General features: G+C 43.3%; 1 protein-coding gene across 1 annotated transcript in view; it reads right to left on the bottom strand.

Annotated features, from left to right (window-relative positions):
- Window positions 1-2,804: 2,804 nt before the first annotated feature.
- znf469 (zinc finger protein 469) overlaps window positions 2,805-17,291 on the bottom strand; it is a 215,847-nt gene continuing 201,360 nt past the window's right edge. The window contains exon 7 of the mRNA XM_086298266.1: window positions 2,805-15,852. Within this exon, the coding sequence (XP_086154392.1) occupies window positions 3,886-15,663 (11,778 nt within the window). The 5' untranslated portion in view covers window positions 15,664-15,852 and the 3' untranslated portion in view covers window positions 2,805-3,885. The remainder of the gene's footprint in view (window positions 15,853-17,291) is intronic.

Genomic DNA, 17,291 nt, shown 5'->3' with positions numbered 1-17,291 from the left:
TGGGCTAAACTGTGACACAATCTGCTGAGGTCTCTAATTCTGTCTTAATCAACAACAACAAGACTGTGTGTGTGTGTGTGGGGGGGGACCAAGCTCAGCATGACATTCAGGTAAAATCCAGATGCAGTCAAGGACAAAACATCAACCACTAATTAGCGTATAAATTACCAGTGGAGCTCAGAAGGATAATAAATCTGAAATGTAAACACTTAACCCTCTCGAGGCAGGCGTTGCCGATTTGCAACAGTTAAAAACTAACAACCTGATTACCCCACATACATATTTTATGAGTTTTTTTTACTCAGAAGTACCACTGCAGGACTTGGTTGTGCATTAGTACTTCTGCATTAGCAACAAAAATTTTAATTTGAGCCTGAGATTGTTAAATGGCAAACTTTGTACGTACAAAGCAACATGTAACTGTAATTTTGCTTCTATTATAATTGCTCTGTTTGACATGTTAATCACCACACAGGCATTTCACTGACACAATTTGATGGCTTAGACGTCACTGAAGTCATCAGTGATGCAGCCTTCAGGCACCACACTCATGCCTGAGTCCCTGAGTTGCAAGGATTCCTGCAGTGCAATAAATTTACTCCCAGTCCAGATCATGCATTAATTAGATCTGTAACTAGATTTCACTTCATAACAGTTACACTGAGAACTGTGTTGTTTTTGAATACTGTTAAAATCTTCATGAACCACGCACCCTATATTTACTGTGACAATCAAGGTCTTTCAATATTTAAGCATTTTAAATGATTAATCTTTGAGGCTAAACCAAAGCACATTGTGATCCTCAGCAGCTCTTTTCTTTTTTAATTAATCTTGATACGTCTGCCAATGAGTCAGTGGCATTCTTTTACTACACACACACACACACACACACGCATCAACAGATGGTCATCCATCCTCCCACGAAGGTTTTTCATTTATTTTTTGCTGTGGATCTACTAATGGGTGGGAATTTAATTATTGTTTAGAATAAGAAAAAAGCAGCTCTACAAAAACCACAAAATATTTTATGCTTCAGTGAGCTGCTTTAGTAATCCAACCGAGTCATTGCTATACATGATTAAATATTAAACAGCAAGTTATTCTGTGGGTTATCTGGAAGTATTTAACAAATGCTGAGCGAAAGATTGACGATTGGGTTTTAAATACATAGATAGACAGCTGAGGATAAACATCAGGGGAGACAGTCTTCACTTTTTGACACTGAAAAGGCAAACTAGAGTCTTAATTATTGACTGAAGGATTAAAAATGACTTTCCACTGATGCAGTGACATTTATGATGGGTTTCATTACTTCATAACCAAAACCTGCTAATACCTAGGTCCAAAAATAATTTAAATGCCAAATCCTTCATTTTACATCACTGCTAACGTTAGACCATTTCTGATTATGCAATGTGTATCTAAAATGTTTAGGAGTATTGGAAAAGCCTCACAAGCATTAGACTCTAGGGTCTATACGCAGGATGATATAACTGGGATGCTTCTGAACACTGCTTGATTTTTGTAAGAGTTTTCATTTCAGCACTCAGCCTTCATGACATCTCCTCGACTGCTTCAAGGAAACAATCTTGATTTTCTATCTTTAAAGTGCTTATTTTGGGTACGGTAACAAAGGTCAGGATATAGCACACGTGCCGGCACACGTTCATGCAGTCTGAATCGCTGCTTCTCCTTGAGAGAGGCTGACAGGGACCGAGGCCTATAATTCCCTCCCAGTTATGCCTGCTTTATTTTCAGTTGTCATCAGTGAGTCCAAAAATATGGTGTTTGCGTCTGCTGCCAAACCAGCATTCACACAAATATAATTGGAGAAGTTATTTCAACAACACGGTGGCTCTGTTTCCTCCACACTCCCTCTGAATCAACACATGGGCCGATGGCTGCTTACAGTGTTTACAGAAAACACCAGTGTGTTCGTACCACAAGTGAGATCTTTGATTTTGAAGAAAAAGGAGCCACATATGTGGAAATCTGCTTATATCCTCAACACAGAAGCGCCTTGAGGCGACTTTTGTTGTGATTTGGCGCTATATAAATAAAATTGAATTGAATCGAATTGAACACAGACTAATAGTTTAAACCGTCCTTTACAGTGTGCTGATGATTGCTGTTAAATGTCATCTTGTAATGCAGACATCCACTTCAGTCAGCCAACTGTTATTATTGAATACTGTTTTTTAATCTTTTATTTATTTTTTTCCTCAAGAACCAAATCCTGAGCTTCAACCAAAGAAAGACTTGATTTTTCTGACTATCCTCTTTTCTTCTTGCTTTTTCCCCTCAGGTAATACGGGGAAAAATGCGAGGACCCCCCTCCTTGTATTCTCTGTGTGTATGCCACTGTGTAATATGGCTTTTTATTCCTATGTGATGATGAAAAGTGTTCATGTAGGAACAGAAGCCATTTTACACGTGGTGGTAGAGCAGCATGACGGAAGCATGAAACAAGCGGGAGCTCCTCGCTGCCTGCTTGCCAGTGCTCACGGAGACCAACAACATATGGTTGGATAAATGCAACTGTCTTCTTGCTGAATATTTCCCTGTAGTAAAGATACATTTATGCTCGTCTCTCTGATGAAAAGTGAGCTCAGCGAAGTGCTGATTTGAAGACAAAAATATGGCGTCAGAGTTTGTTGTGTGTGCACCTGTTTTTGCCTCCAGGCACACGCACCTTCCACTGCTTCCAGTGTTTGAAGCAAGCGGTGACAGCTGCAGTCCGCAGGGATGGAAGTAGGAACATTTGCAAAACATGTCATGAACAAAAGAAGAAAAGAGCAAGGAGAGACCTGTACAGATCTTTAATAACCAACTATAAAACAGGCACTTGGTGAGCCACTTTACAACTTGCAAGAGACACTGCATTTCCCTTTCTTCTCATTCGTATTCATTTTGCACATTTTTAAAATAAAACTTTTACACCACACATTCATCTACCTACAATATAATACAATGTAAGATACATACAGTATAAACAAGATAAAGCACCTTTGTTGTCCTAGTAAATACTATTAAGAATTAAACACTTGGAGTTAAAGATTGAGTTTGTAATTTGTGTGTGGTATTTTCAGTGCATGGGAAGAACTCCAAATACAGGTCTTGGGACTTTGATGTCCTTGTATGCACCTGAGTTTATACAATGGAAGCTTTTCCTAATTTTGTTTTCTGTCAGCCTACATGTGATTTACTTGGATGGTTTACACAGTATTAATAAAATACAGAGAGCCAGTAAAAACAGTCTGATGTACGTTTGTAACTGCATCTGCTACAGATCTCATGTTCCCTTCTGAGGACATTGGCATTCACATTACAATAAAAAAACACAATGTAGCACCACGTAATGTTTATACAAAGGCTAATACGATGAATGTCAATGCAGTACAGTAATGTAAAAAAAAAAATACAAAATGACTATGTAGGAAGTATTTATGAAAGGTGCACAGACAATAGTCCATGTCAGTTCTGATGTCATTTGGTCCTTTAGTAGAAAACATTAAAAAAATTATTTTATGAATGCAACATGAACATGCATTTCTAAAAACAAAATATTTTACTGTATTTTCAAGTATTCTTTTTTCTCTCCTTTAGGTAAATGAAATATATTCTCTTAAAAAAAGTTCAATGATTTCTCCAACTAGCATATTTAATTTCTGACCCAATATTCATATCTGCCATTCATCCTCACATTTATGTAATAAAAACACATGTACAAAGAAGAAATAAAGTGACTATGTAAGTATTTAAAGATTTAAAGCATTTCACAGAAAATAGCTGTGCAATCTCATTCACCATAATGAATTGTCTTAAACATTTATACCTGTGAACATTTACAGTCTATTATTCACAGATCCCCCCCCTCCCCAACCCTTAGTTAATAGATTCTGATGTGTCCTTCCTTAAAGGAATCTTAAAGCTAGTGAGTTTTTGGCCAAACAGCTGGCTGAGGAGGTGGTTCTGTGACTCTGCTGTCCGGTAGGAATGGGTCTCCATCGACCTTACCCCTATCTTTGGTCGAGATTTCAAAGAATTGTTCATGGGAACTGAAGAAACTTTCGATATCTGAGAATGCAAAGCTCTCCCCAGAGTTCCCTTTTTGGTTTTATAGTCCCCGTTCTGAGGGCTCACAAACTCAGCCTTCTTTTGCGTACAGCTATCAAGCAGACTTCGTTTCGACTGCAAGCCCAAACTTACAGTCTTGCACTTGGAAATGATTTTGTTGCTAACGACATCATCCCGTACTGAGGACAGCACAGGGTACTCATTCAGTCCATCTGACTTTCTCTGCAGAGACGGATTTGCACACTTGCTGGGGCAAAATTTCTTCTTGGGTCTAGAATCAACGCCAAAATTTTCTTGTGTGACTGGAGAGGAAACCCTTTGCAGGCTATGAGGGGATTTCGTGTCCTTTCTCTTCTTCTGTCGCCTCAGCGGTTCCTTATCCTCATTTGAAGCTGAGGCATTGGGGGAAACCTTGGAGTGAAGGCCTGGTGTTGACTCTGTGGTCTTTGGACTACTTTTGGTGTTGTCAATTGACTTCTCAAGGGCAGCCTTCTCTTTATTCTGACTGTCATATTCCTGCTCAGCACCATGAGATAAGATCTGTTGTTTGCTGCTATTACTAGAAGAGTTGGACATCTGATGCCACTGCTCCTCATCCCCCTGCTGGTCCATCACATCGACAGCTGATTCATCCTTTGCAGACTCAGGTGTCTTTAAACTGATTTGATTTTCTATTAAGCTGACTACAGAGTTGTCACTAGGAGGAGGTGAATCAGTTTTTTCTTCCGTTTCTGTAGCGTCACCTTGAACAGAACCTTCCTCAGCTTTAACAGTCTCCTCCCCCGCACCACTACTCTCTTTAGATGCTGACCAACAGGTTGTTTCTGCTCTAATGTGGATCGACTCATTCTCCTCTTTCACGTCGCATGCTTCAGGAATTGATATTTCATTACCCTCTTTATCAAGATGAGGCGAGGGAGTCGGGTCAATTTCCTCCTTCTTGGGTGTAGCAGACTCAGGAGAATCCATATGAATGCATTTTTCCAACTTTACAAGCAGTTCAGAGTAGTCCTCAGCAATGTCCTCAGTCTTCACACTTGTATTGTTTGTGTCACTGTGGTATTCATTTTTGATGGTCTGTGTGGAGTCGTCTGCCATGGACACAGGGGGTTTGGAAGACTGTGTGTCAGAGTTTTGATTTAAGTGCAGTGAGCTTACGCTAGCAATGCCACTGTCTGAGCTGTTTTCTTGCAGACTGTCAGGGAGAATTCTCCTCTTTTTACTTGTAGGCGAAACACATTCATCTTCTTTGGATGCAGACACTCTGACGGGTCTCAAGACGCCTCGGAATTTGAAAATTTTGTTTCCCCCTGACAGGTGCTTTTCCATGTGACGATCAAACTGCTCTTTCTTGGAGAAGGTGTAGTTACAGGTGCTGCAGATGAAGGATTTTTTAATCACGTGCATGACATCAGCGCAGAGCTCACAGGTGTAGAGGGTGGTGTGCTTCGAATCCAGCTCATCCACCTCCTCGTGAGCTCTCTTCAGATGATCTTTAAGCTCCTGGGCCTCCTGATAAGAGACGGGGCATTTGTGGCACAGGAAAATCCTTTCCAAATTGTGAACCACTAAATGTCTCTGGAGTTTGAATGGTTTGGGGAATTGTTTTCCGCAGTGGTGGCAGTCTCTTGAGGGGTCTTTGCAGTTGGGATGCATCTCCACGCTTTTAGGTGTCTCTGTTTTGTGGAGGACTTCAAGTGGGGTTAAGGCGTTCTTCCCACCAGCTCCGCTGGCGCTTTTACATTTGTGAAGCTTTGCCTCAGCACCCTCTACCATTGTGCTGTCTGCAGAAACAGCTTTTTCCTGTTCTTTATTAACTTTGCTGGCCTCTCTGCTCACCTTGCTGGGGCGATGTTGCATTATTGAGGAGATGAAGTTCTTCACTGCTGTCTCTTGCATGAAGCTGCCCGAAATGCCTAGCATGGATCCTTGAGTCTGACCCCTCCTGGCAAACTGTGTGGCATGCTCCCGTAAGTGTTCATTGTACATCCACACATCTGATATCTCCTTCAAACACATTCCACAGGTCCAAATACCTGTCTTGTTTTTTGCATGCTTCTCCCTCAGATGGTCTCTTAGTTGTTCCCTGGAGCTGAATTTACGCTGGACACACATGTAGCAGGTTGGAGGTGGAGAGGGGTTGTGGGAGAGTTTGTGAAAGTTCAGCTCACCCAGGGTAAGGAACCAAGTGAAACACACTTTGCACTTGTATTGTTTATCTTTGACTTTCATTCCGCCATCTTGCCGTTTCCTGCCTCGCCGCTCTGCCACTTTGTTGGACTTTTCATCATCTCTATTCTCCACATCAACAGTTGCGATTGCTGGAGGAGCTACTGAGATATCTTTATTAGAATCAAAGAACTGGATTTCTGGAAGCTGAAACGTGGTGTTCATGTTTTGGATGTCAATGCTGTGGAAGGTTTGAACGCCCTCTGGCTCCACAGTGTACGGGGTGGATGCTACTTCTGGTTTACAAGATTTGGGGTCAGAGGTCACAGATGAGCTGGTATCAAAGCTGGTGAAGGCAGCGGGACCGCTCCATTCAATTGAAGATTCATCAATTGTGCTTTCGAGAGGTTTCAAGAGGCTGCTGCGGAGCTCTTTAATGTTGTCATGAACAGCATCCCCCTGATCCCTCTGTTTAACATCTGCCAGCGGTGTGACATCTGCCTTTATTGTGCTGTTGTGGCACATATTCAACATGATGGCATCATCAAGAGAAATTGTCTCATATTCACAGTGCTTTGCGTGATTGTCATTAAAAGTCTGTTCAGCCTGGTTTTCCGCGAATTGATCTTTACTTTGCACGAATGTTTCAGGAGGAAGGAAGTCAGCAGTCACATTTGAACGGGGCGATAGCTTCTGCCTTTTGTTTCTTTTGCTGTACACCCTTTGGCACTTCTTCCTTTTTGCCTCATCATCTCTGGGAAAGAGCTGTGAGAATGTGGTGTCATCGTCAAGTAGGGCCTTCAGATCAGGACTTATACTTGGAGGGCTGAGAGCTGTGGAGTTCAAACAGGAGAGAGGATGTACTTTGTCTGCAGGGCTACTGTTTTTCTCACATTTTATTTCGCCTGCCACGTTTCTAAGAATCTCCTGGGCAAGGCTATCTTCTGAACCTTTCAGTTCACACATGTCTTCCACAGGGAGCAGAGTCCTTCTGGTTTCATCACATTCTCTGATAACCTCCTTTTCTACAGTTATAGTACTTTCCACATTATTATCCGTACACACTTCCAAATTTGCCATCTCTGTGATACTCGTACATTTTGTTTCTTCTGCATCAGCAATTTGATTGATCTCCACAGTTTCATTAAGTACATTTGTCTCTTTTGTTGGAGATCGGGCTGTGTTGTCAAAAGCAGGCTCTGAAGCAGCACAGTGAGGGAATTCCTCAGTTCTTTCACTGGTTTTCTCCTGTTCCTCAGAAGATTGGCTGCGCTCTGCACTGCTTTTGAATTCGGGAGTTATAGCTTGAAGTATATCTGTTTTTAATATATTCAGAAGCTCATCAGAGAGATGGTTAGGCTTTCTGTTTACCTCACTGTTCTTGTTCTTTCTAGCTTTGTTGTTCTTCTTTGCTTTTACTGACAGCATTGGGCTTTGATAGCCTATTTCATCTACTGCCACTGCACTTGTCTCACTTGCCATTTCCTCCAGGATGGATTCGGTGTCTGCCGCTTTAGATATGAGAGCACTACTTATCTGAGGAAGGCCATCTATTTTTGTTGGGTAACAGGTCTGTGAATCATCTTTATGTTTTTTCTCTGTAGTTTGTGATGCTTCATAAATAAGCGCACTCCCCTGATGGCTTGATGCTGCACTCTGCGGGCCAGTGTGTTTTTCAGCTTTGACCAAATGCTTCATTGCTTTATGCCTCTTTAACCCTGGCACAGTCCTGAAACACATGAAGCAAATTTCGCAGAGCACTTTGCCCTGCTGAGCGCTGCTCTGTGTCTTTTTTTGCGTCACATCTTTGTGTATTTGCGTTGTTGAACACTGGCCAGTGTCTATTGTTGGTCGCTTCTCTGAAGGGTCTGATGGAATCAGCATTTGTTCACTTTCACAGATGATGAGTGGCTTAGGAGTGGGCGGACCATCTGAAAAGGTTTTTTTGAGAAGTTTACTGTCCTCAACAGAAGCTTTGTGAGAATCTAAAGTTTCTGTTTCAGCCTTGCTCAGAAGGTCTGCATGCACATGCAAATTCTCAACAGGTTTGAGCACCTCATGGCAAACCTCCAGGTTTGTCTTTACATTACCAGCTGTAGAGTCTGTTCTCTTGCTTTGAGCTGGGAGCCCCAGTGAAAAACATGTGAATTTCATACTCTGCTGTAGCACCAGTGGTTCATCGGATGAATATAGCTTAGCTGCAGGGTTGGAATTCAGTGATGCTCCTGTGTCTGCTTCAGTTTTGCTAAAAATCAGTGCAGGGTTTATACTCAGATCACATGATTCAGAGTCATCACTGGGTCTCAGCACGGTATCTGCATTCTCTTTAGGCTGACTGGCTGGTGAGACTGGTATGTAATCGTACTGGTTTAGTTGTGGAGGTTCATCTGAGATGCTGTTATAGTTGAGTGGGCTGAGCTTGAAGTCGTACATTAAATCTCTTTTTCCAAGGCTCTCTGATACCACTGGTGGTTCTGCCATAACGGTTGCTGGAAGTGGAGAGGAGATGGTGGTTTCAGATCTGGGGATTTTACACTCTATCATTCCCAAGTGCAGGTCAGGCGGACTTATTAAAGAGTACTCCATCTCCACGGTTGTGTTTAGCTCCTCACTGTTTGAATTTTTGTTTTTGCCTTTGCTTCTTGGGGATTTTGTATTTTGAATGGAGTCTTGATCAATAAATTTATTGTCGCATGTATTGTTTGACTTACACGAATCCTCTTCTGTGTTACATTTCCGCATAGGCATTTGATTAGAGCTTGATAATAGAGGACTGACTGATGGAGCAGTCGTTAAATAGACGCAGTGACTTTCTTCCACTTCATCTCTGCACGGTGAGTTATGCTGACTTGCCATGAAATCAATGGGAAGCTGCTCTTTGATGTCCTGAACATTTAAAATCTCTTCTCGTTTCTGAGCAGACTCAAAGATGAGACCTGTCTCAGTTTTTAATGAGTCATTAAATGGAGTCATTTTGCAGGAATCACCGTTAATGATGCCATCAGACTGTGAAATGATCAACAGATTGCTTTGTCCCTCTATGGATTGGGTGTCATGGAAGGGCGAGCAGCATCTAGAGCTTTCTGTTTTGGTTTCCACCAGTAACGGACTGCAGGGCTTGTCTGTGGTGACAATCTCTACGGACATATCAGTTTCACTGTACGTCTGTGTCGACAGGCCTATTAAATGATCTTGGCTTGATGTTTCAACAGTTCTTTTAACAGTTTTACTTTCTGACCGCTCCACTTTTAATTCGTCAGCATGCAATGAGCTGTTGTCGTCACGATTACCATGGCTACCAGCTGATTGTCGCTCCGCTGCTGCCTTCGTCACATCTGCCATTTTCTCACTAATATCTGAACTGGGCTCAGCCTGAGCTGGTGATAACAGATGAACACCAGAGTGACCCGTAATTCCCTTCACCGCCTCCGCTTCCTCACCCGTGGGTGAATACTCTCGGCTGACATTACTGTTTTTAAACAGCTGATCGACATTGTCCTCTGCATTACAGTTCCCGCAAGATTCCTCATCCACACGTGGCTCATGTGTCACCACACTTGAGCAGTGAGCAGTCTCGGTTAAAGTGCTACTCTTGGAGATATCCTGCTCTGATGCGACTTTACTCTGTGCCTTGTAATCCTTGTTTTCTGTGGCCTCACTTGGCTGCGATGAATTTGGCTGGCTGCCATTGACTCTGGGGTCAGCCTTGCTGGAGAGAGATGACTCTGACTCATCCAGAATGAATTCAATTTCATCCTTCCTCTCACTGATATTTGGAGGTGATAATATATTCTCCTTTTTCATAATTGCTTCCTTTTCCTCATGATCTTCTCTTTCAACTGCATCTGTTGCCTGACATTCAGTTTCTACATGTTGTTGACTTTGGGGAGAGTTGACATTTGGCGTTTTGTGTACTGATATAAGGGGTTCTTTCTTGAATATAGAGTGTGAAATCACCTCCAGACTTTTCATGAGATTTTCTGTATATCTCTTCTGCTCCAAAATCTCTTCCTTTGTTTCCGCAGGAGTGTCTTCTTCAGCACTTCTTTCCTCCGTTTTTTGACCAAGGTGGAGCTGTGGGTGTTCAATACGTGAGGATGCAGAGATTAAATTTGGTGCATGGCCCTCTTTGTCTGAAAATATTTCAAGAGCCCCTGATTCATTGTGAATTGCAGTGTGGGGACTGTGATGTTCACCCATTAGCTCAAATTGAAACGTGCCGTGCCATGAGAGTCCCTGTTCAGTGAAAGGCTCTGAAGGCATCGAAACAGGTACATCTATCGTCGGTACAGAGCATTTAGCATCCAAAGTGGGGCACTCACTCTCTGACTCATCACCCAGACGTAAAGGTGAAAATTTGCTCATTTGCAGCTGTTTGGGGACGTGCTGATCCAGTATCGGTGGCCTTTCCAACTTTGTTGTCTGCAGCTGGTTCTCGAGCTCGTTCACTATTCTCTTTATCTCCAGCTCATCCTCTGATGCACAGCTGTTGAGATTTGCACTGTAGTCAGTTATTTTTTCTGGCAGAGACAAAGGAACGTGATTATAATCTGGCTTCTTTTCATTTGATTTCTCCGAGTTGCTTTTGTACTGGGATATCTCATCTGGTAGAACGGGGCTAACAATGAGATTCCAGTCTCTTTGCTCCAGAAAAGGAGAGAAAGATGACACAAAGTCGTCCTTTTTCTCCGATGTGTTTTCTATTGAATGGAAACCCTCTTTTTGTATCGGCATCTCCGAGTAAAGGCCACCGTCAAAGCCTGTGAGGTCCCCAAACATTGATGAGGTGTCAAATGAAAGCGGAGATTTAATGAGTCCTTGCTCCTGGTCCAGGGGGTAAGGCATGAGGTGGAGTGTGTCTTTTTGTATCAGCGGGCTTTGGCTTTCAGTTGGAGACAGGCACACTTCATCCATCAAAGAGCTGCAAAGAGACCCAGGTTTGTGCGTGACTAGGTCACTGGCTAAAGTGATAGCCTCTTTCACTGCACAGACACTGTCGCTCTGTTTTTCAAACGTGGGAGTGTCTGATAACTCTGGCTGTGCAGCCAGGGAGCCCTCTCTTCTTTTGCCCTTTGTTTTTCTGTCAATATTGAAATCAGTTTCTTTGGTAGAGGGGGACTGTGAATTAAATGTCTTGTTATCTGTGCCGCCACATTGTGTTGGTTCGTCTTTAGGGCAAAGATTGTCTGCTCTCTGTAGGGAATTTCTGTCTGAAGTAACCGTTGTACTGGGTTCTTTTTTGTGAGACACGGGTTTCTCTCTTGATTTTGCATGAGACGTTTTGCTTTTTTCCAAGTGCTTTACTGTATCTTTTGCTTTTTGTGAGGATGCCGCTAGATCAGCAGCTTCAGGATTTGAGTGACATTTCTTTGGATCCTCTGTATTGTCTTTGATATCAGAATGAATGGCTTTGTTGTTGTTATACTTCTTGACAGATTTTGTGAAAGTCAGTGCAAGTGTGCTGGACTCTTTAAATAACTTCTGAGGGGAAGACCTTTCATGGGTTTTCTGCTCTGGAGACTCTTTGTTTTTGTCTGTCTTCTTCTCACAGTCTGAGTCAGTGCGATCAGTGCTTTTGGGGCTGTTGATACTATCACTCGAAACACTCACAGATGTGCTGAGTTCACTGCTTGTGGACGATCTGCTACCCCGCCTCCTGAGCCTCTGGTGAGAGCTGTGCTTGTCGGGCGAGAGAGAAACCTCTTCGCTTTTTTTCATCTCAAAACAGTCCTTCGACTCATGCCTCCATGCTGCCTGGTCCCTCTCGCTCTTCGCTCGCCACTTGCACTCTTTAGTGTATGTATATTTACAGCGACTACTCTGATTCAGTCGGCCTTGGCTTGCTATCTTTACGGGCTCACATTCATCATCTGAGTCTGAGACATAGTCGTATTCTCCAAAGGCGGTGTTCTGCACCGTAGGAGTTAGTCTCTCCATCACCAAGGAAAACTGAAGGTTTTTAGTACCTTTGACGTGGAGTTTATGGAGCTTATTTTTCTGTTGAACTATTTTGTGAATAAGTTCTTTGCTCCAGGTGCCCCCTCCAGTGTTTTTCCTCTTGCTCTCTTTCACTGCAGTTCTTGAAGTCGGAGAGGTGGAGGCCTGTGAGGGTGCCGACCCTCGAAGTGCGGAGTTGTCCTGAAAGCTCTTAACGCCGCAGCGTTCCGAAAACTTGCTGGATAAGAGTAACCTCTGTGTCCCCGTGTTTTCGCCCTCGCTCTTGCACAGAGTTTTTGCCTCTTTCACTTTGCTGCCTTGTTCCCACGTCTTCTCCCTGGAGGCAATTCTTGAATTTTTATGAGAGACTTCTTTTTTTATGTTCATTTTCTCATCTTGTTCCAGATTCAGAGAGATTTTCTCAGGGCTCTCTACATCAGAGTCATAAAAATACTTTTCCTGTGTGAAAGACACATCATCAACTGCTTGTTTATTTTTGCTCTCAAAGACCAGGGATTCTTTCATTTTCAGAGATTGTTTGTTTGACGATGTTTTGACAGTGGTGAGGTCATCATCAGCAAATGCATCAATAAAGCTGCTGTCTATTTCAGCATTGTCTGACTGATATCCCAGTCCGTTCAAAGCTTCTGTGATTAGACTGTCTAACTTGGCATCCATTTCCAGCTCGGGGAGGTTGACTGAACTGGAGAACAGTTTCATTGAATCGTCTTTATTGTCTCCTTTCATTTCACTGTCACATATCAGGTCGCCATTTTTATTGAGGCCCAACAAAGACAAGTGAAGATCAGACGGACACCTTGAGAGTGAAACGTTTGACACGGACGACACTGCTTTTGCTGGATCTGAATGGTATTTTCTACTGTCCTCAATCTTTGCCGTTTCTTTGAGGTCATTTTGTGCAAACGTGTGATGAGCACAGTATTGCTTATGGCCCAAAAATGAGGCCAGGTTGTTGAAATTTTGATCACACTGTTTGCATGTCAGGAGCACATCCAACTGGTCAAGATTTGCTGTGGCTAATGAGCTGGCTAACAGCTGATGTGCAGAGTATGGCGGGGGAGGCTGCTGGTGCTCCACGCCAAAACTATCCACATAAGCTTTGCTTCCATCCATAGTTGTCTTTACATGACTACTGCTTTGCAGGTAGCTCATCATGTCGTCTTTGGGTCTGTCTGGTACAAAAGGAAGGTTCCGCGGAGCGTCGGAATGAAACTGGTGGGAGTGAGTGCTCAGGTGATCTGAGGGTAACTGGGTTTTGCCTTGTGGTTGGTGATAGAATGGGTGAGAGGGTGGTGGCTTAGATATCTGCGTGTCCTCTGAGCTGATGTTAACAGGGCTCGTGGATGCTGGGGAGTGGGAGGAGCAGGTACTGCTAGATGCAGGATTATGAACTGGGGATGGTAAAGGGGATTCATAAGGCGATACCATCATCAGTCCCATAGGCGGCACCTGTAATGGTGGAAAGCTGTAGTTTCTTGACGGTGCTGCTGGAAGAGAATGATTGAGTCCAAAGAATACTACCTTATTTTTCGACTCACATACTTGTGAGTGGCTTGTTTCTACTTTAAAAGTTGGGACTGTGTTACTGTTTTTTTTAACAATCTCCTGTCTTTGGTTTGAAAAGACATCACCAGTTCTGCTGTTCTGAAATGAGCCAGGAGTTTTCAACGAGCTGGGTTTATGTGATTTTATGTCATCCTGCCAGTCAGAGGGGGAAACTATGTAAGCCAATTTTTGATTGCTTATTTGTCTAGATAACTCAATTCTACTTTGGTTTGGCATGGCAGGGGTGGGTCGTATCTGCTGCCAGGGCATTCTGTTATTTTTAGATGAATTTGGCCTTTGGTCAATCGCTGGCTGGTTCTGAAACTGAAACTTGTCATTTATATCAGTGTACTGAATTGTGTTTGGATCCTCTTGTGAATATGCCTTATTAGGCCCCTCCCATGAATGTGGTATCCTACTTAGAACATTACTGTTGATGTTTTTATCAAAAGCCATTGTGCTCGAGCGAATGTTATTGACTGGAATGCTGTTATATGTTTTGGTGGGAAAGTGCATTGGTGAGCCTGGGACTTGTGAAATATTTCTTGCATGCATACTTCCTTGAATGAGTGTTCTTTGGTTGGCAGCTGTGTCTTTGGGGTGACAGTTTCTCTTACTCCCCGAGGTGATGGCTGCATCCCTACTGTCTGCCTGACCAATTGCATCTGTGCTCTCGGCCAGCCCAGTCTTTCCTTGCTCCGACTGCTGTGAGCTGGAGCCAGAGCTGTCGCTGCTGGCTGAGTCCTCACTCAGGTTTCTTGGACACTGGATGGATGATGCCACCCCTTGCATAAACTGTGACTGCGGATTGTGAGGATAAGTGCTTCGACCCTCTGGTTGCTGTTCATTATTGAACTGAGTGTTGTTCTGAGCAATATTTTGCCCTTCTGCAGGTGCGAAAGAAAACGAGTTATGGGTCACATGAACAGAACCTAAAGAGGCGTTTGTGAAGTCTTGGGATTGTGGGTCCTGTTCACAGGGAAAAGAGTCAGAGGTTGATTCTTCCATTAAATTATATCCATACTGAAATGGGCCAGGCACAAATGTGTTTGCCTTATTTGCTTCTGATAGGGCAGTGGATTTCTGCGATGAAACCCCAAAGTTAGCACCATTGAAAGTCCTTTCAGGAGATGCCCATGCATTAGAGCCACTCAGATGAAAGTCAGTCAGAATCAGTTGGCCGCCAGGCTGTGCACTGTTGCTCTCCATGGATGCTGGCTGCTGCTGCTGTGACAGGGGTGGGTGTGGGTGAGATGATGTTCCACTTGAGGAGCCCAGTGTCTGTGAGGTAAAGCTTTGGGAGGTGAGGTTAGAGGAAGCCTCTTGGAAACAGCGGCTGTAGCTAAGCTCTTCTTGTTGTAGTTCGGCCTCTCTCTCTGGTATACTGGGAACGTGGAATCTGTAGCTGCCCGAAACTGGGCCACGACTGGTTTCCAACTTCTTGGGTGGCAAAACCTTCTGCTGCGGATATGCAATACCAACAGTGCGTGGATTTGTAATGCCTGGTCTGTACAGCTGCTGTGGGTTGCCTCGCTCTGTCTTTACTGACCGCTTCCCTTTCTCTCGGCTGCGGCTCTTTCCACTTGGAGACTGGGGACTGCCTTTGCCACTCGACCAAGTCCTGTCAGTGGCGAACTTTGATCTGTTCTGCAGTGATCTGAAGTCAATCTTCCCTGCTTGCTGTGGTCGTATGACAGCCTCACGCTGCTGAGGACAGTCCCTTTTCTTCTCTATTTTTTCAGCTTTGGGCCCTCTGCTACTGGCTCTGGCCTCAGTGCCTGTGCTTGAAAAGTGCTCTGAAGATTCCTTTGAGGTTTTTTCACTCGTCTGCTCCAGCGTGGTGCCCTCATCCTGCAGTTTGGACTCAGTGTCCAGCTCTTTGACTGCATGCATTCGCTGAGTCTCTCCTGCCATGGTGCACAATGTGTGCTGTGAAGGCCTGGTCCTCAGAAGCGCTATCTGGGAGACAGGGACATCGTCTTGTGTGTAGTAATAATCACTAAATGTCCAGTGGCAGGAACTGCAGGGACCGGGCTTCTCGCTGCAAGCTCATCTCTTCACCCTCATTGTCAATTGCAGATCTGGCACCAAAGCAAATCAGACCTGGAAGGAATAAAGAGCAAAGAGGATCAGATGGCAACCTTAAACTATCTGATGAAAACAATTAAAAACTCTTAGAAATTAAATGTTTTTTGTTAGATAAAAGCAAACAATACTAATTAAACATGCAAGCGAAACATTGAACAGCATTCAGAAAAACTTGTGTATCCAAAAAATACTTTTTGGCCTAGGTGTTAGTATTGAAAATAGAAATGTCAGGAACTTCCAAATGAAACAAATAAAGTTAAAAAACAAAACAAAACCCTACAGTTTCACACAAAGCTACTTCATGTCATATACTTGTTCCCTGTTTCTGCCAGCAGAGAGCAGTATTGCAGCATCAAACAACAGTACTGTCAATATACACTGTGTGATCAATAGGGAATTCCAAAATTCTGTCTTTTCATACTAGTCCTTGAGATATTACTTAGTCTAAGTTCCTTTTTTCAACAACAGACACATTTCAAACAACCACATAGAGTTTTTTTGAGTGCTTGATTCTCGCTTGACAGCAGTAAGTTGTTGTGTCATATTCAACAGTCATACAAAGAAAGCAGTTTCGTCTTGGAATGATGAAGTTGAACGTAGTTCTGAGGATGAGAAAAATTCAGTACATGCATCCAAAGTGCATTGCCAGTAAATGAATCACAGACTCCTTGAGAGAAGGGACACAATGCCACAGTGTTCTTTTGCTACAGAAGGCTTCAGGTTTAGATCATGGAGGAATATCGAGGATTAGTCAGCCAGCCCTTAGACAGTGAGAAGTGAGGGCACACTGACGTTTGTTGCCTTTCCCCAGGCATCCCAGACAGTGCTCTCGGGTCCTGGTTTACTTTGGCCCGGCAATGCTCCTGGTTGATTGAGGTCAGACCAAATGAAACTTGCAGTTAGCACCAAAATGTAATTTCTAGGCCCGGTAACCAAACTTCCAACACATCTTCTGTCTGCCTCCACTGACTATACCGGTACTGGAGGTAGCCTGTGTTTGCCGAGACTACCTTTCTGGTTAAAGCATCTGTTTTGGCTACCATCCACTGTGCTGAAGTGTCCTTGAGCAAAGCACTTGTGGTTTACTGAGGAAAGTTTTAGCTTGTGAGGAATGAGTGAAAACTGCATACTAAAATGAAAAACTAAGTACCACTGAATCGAGCCTCTCTTTTAGCCAGTGACTATAATGGAGCCAGAAAACTGTATATAACACTGTGAGATGTGAAAGACAAACAGACAGTAAGTATGTGCACCCTCATCAGTCTCTCAGGAGATTATTTTTTTGGAACTCTCTGGGTCATTTTGTCATCAGCACCTGATTTTGTTTCCATCTTGAATCCATCCTGTGGAATCAATATTTTTACTAAAACATCCTTTAGCAGGTTGGTATGGTAATTATGATTTATGTACTCTTTTATTTATAGCCGTATTCAGTTAGAGGTATAATTCAGGCA

The sequence above is a fragment of the Aulonocara sp. 'chitande type north' Nkhata Bay genome, linkage group LG7, assembly GCF_057382095.1.
Source record: "Aulonocara sp. 'chitande type north' Nkhata Bay isolate Kocher_YH1m ecotype deep benthic linkage group LG7, A_spYH_male_GT1.1, whole genome shotgun sequence".
Classification (NCBI taxonomy): domain Eukaryota; kingdom Metazoa; phylum Chordata; class Actinopteri; order Cichliformes; family Cichlidae; genus Aulonocara; species Aulonocara sp. 'chitande type north' Nkhata Bay.
Note: the sequence above shows the minus strand (reverse complement) of the source record. Positions and strands in the feature narration are given on the sequence as shown.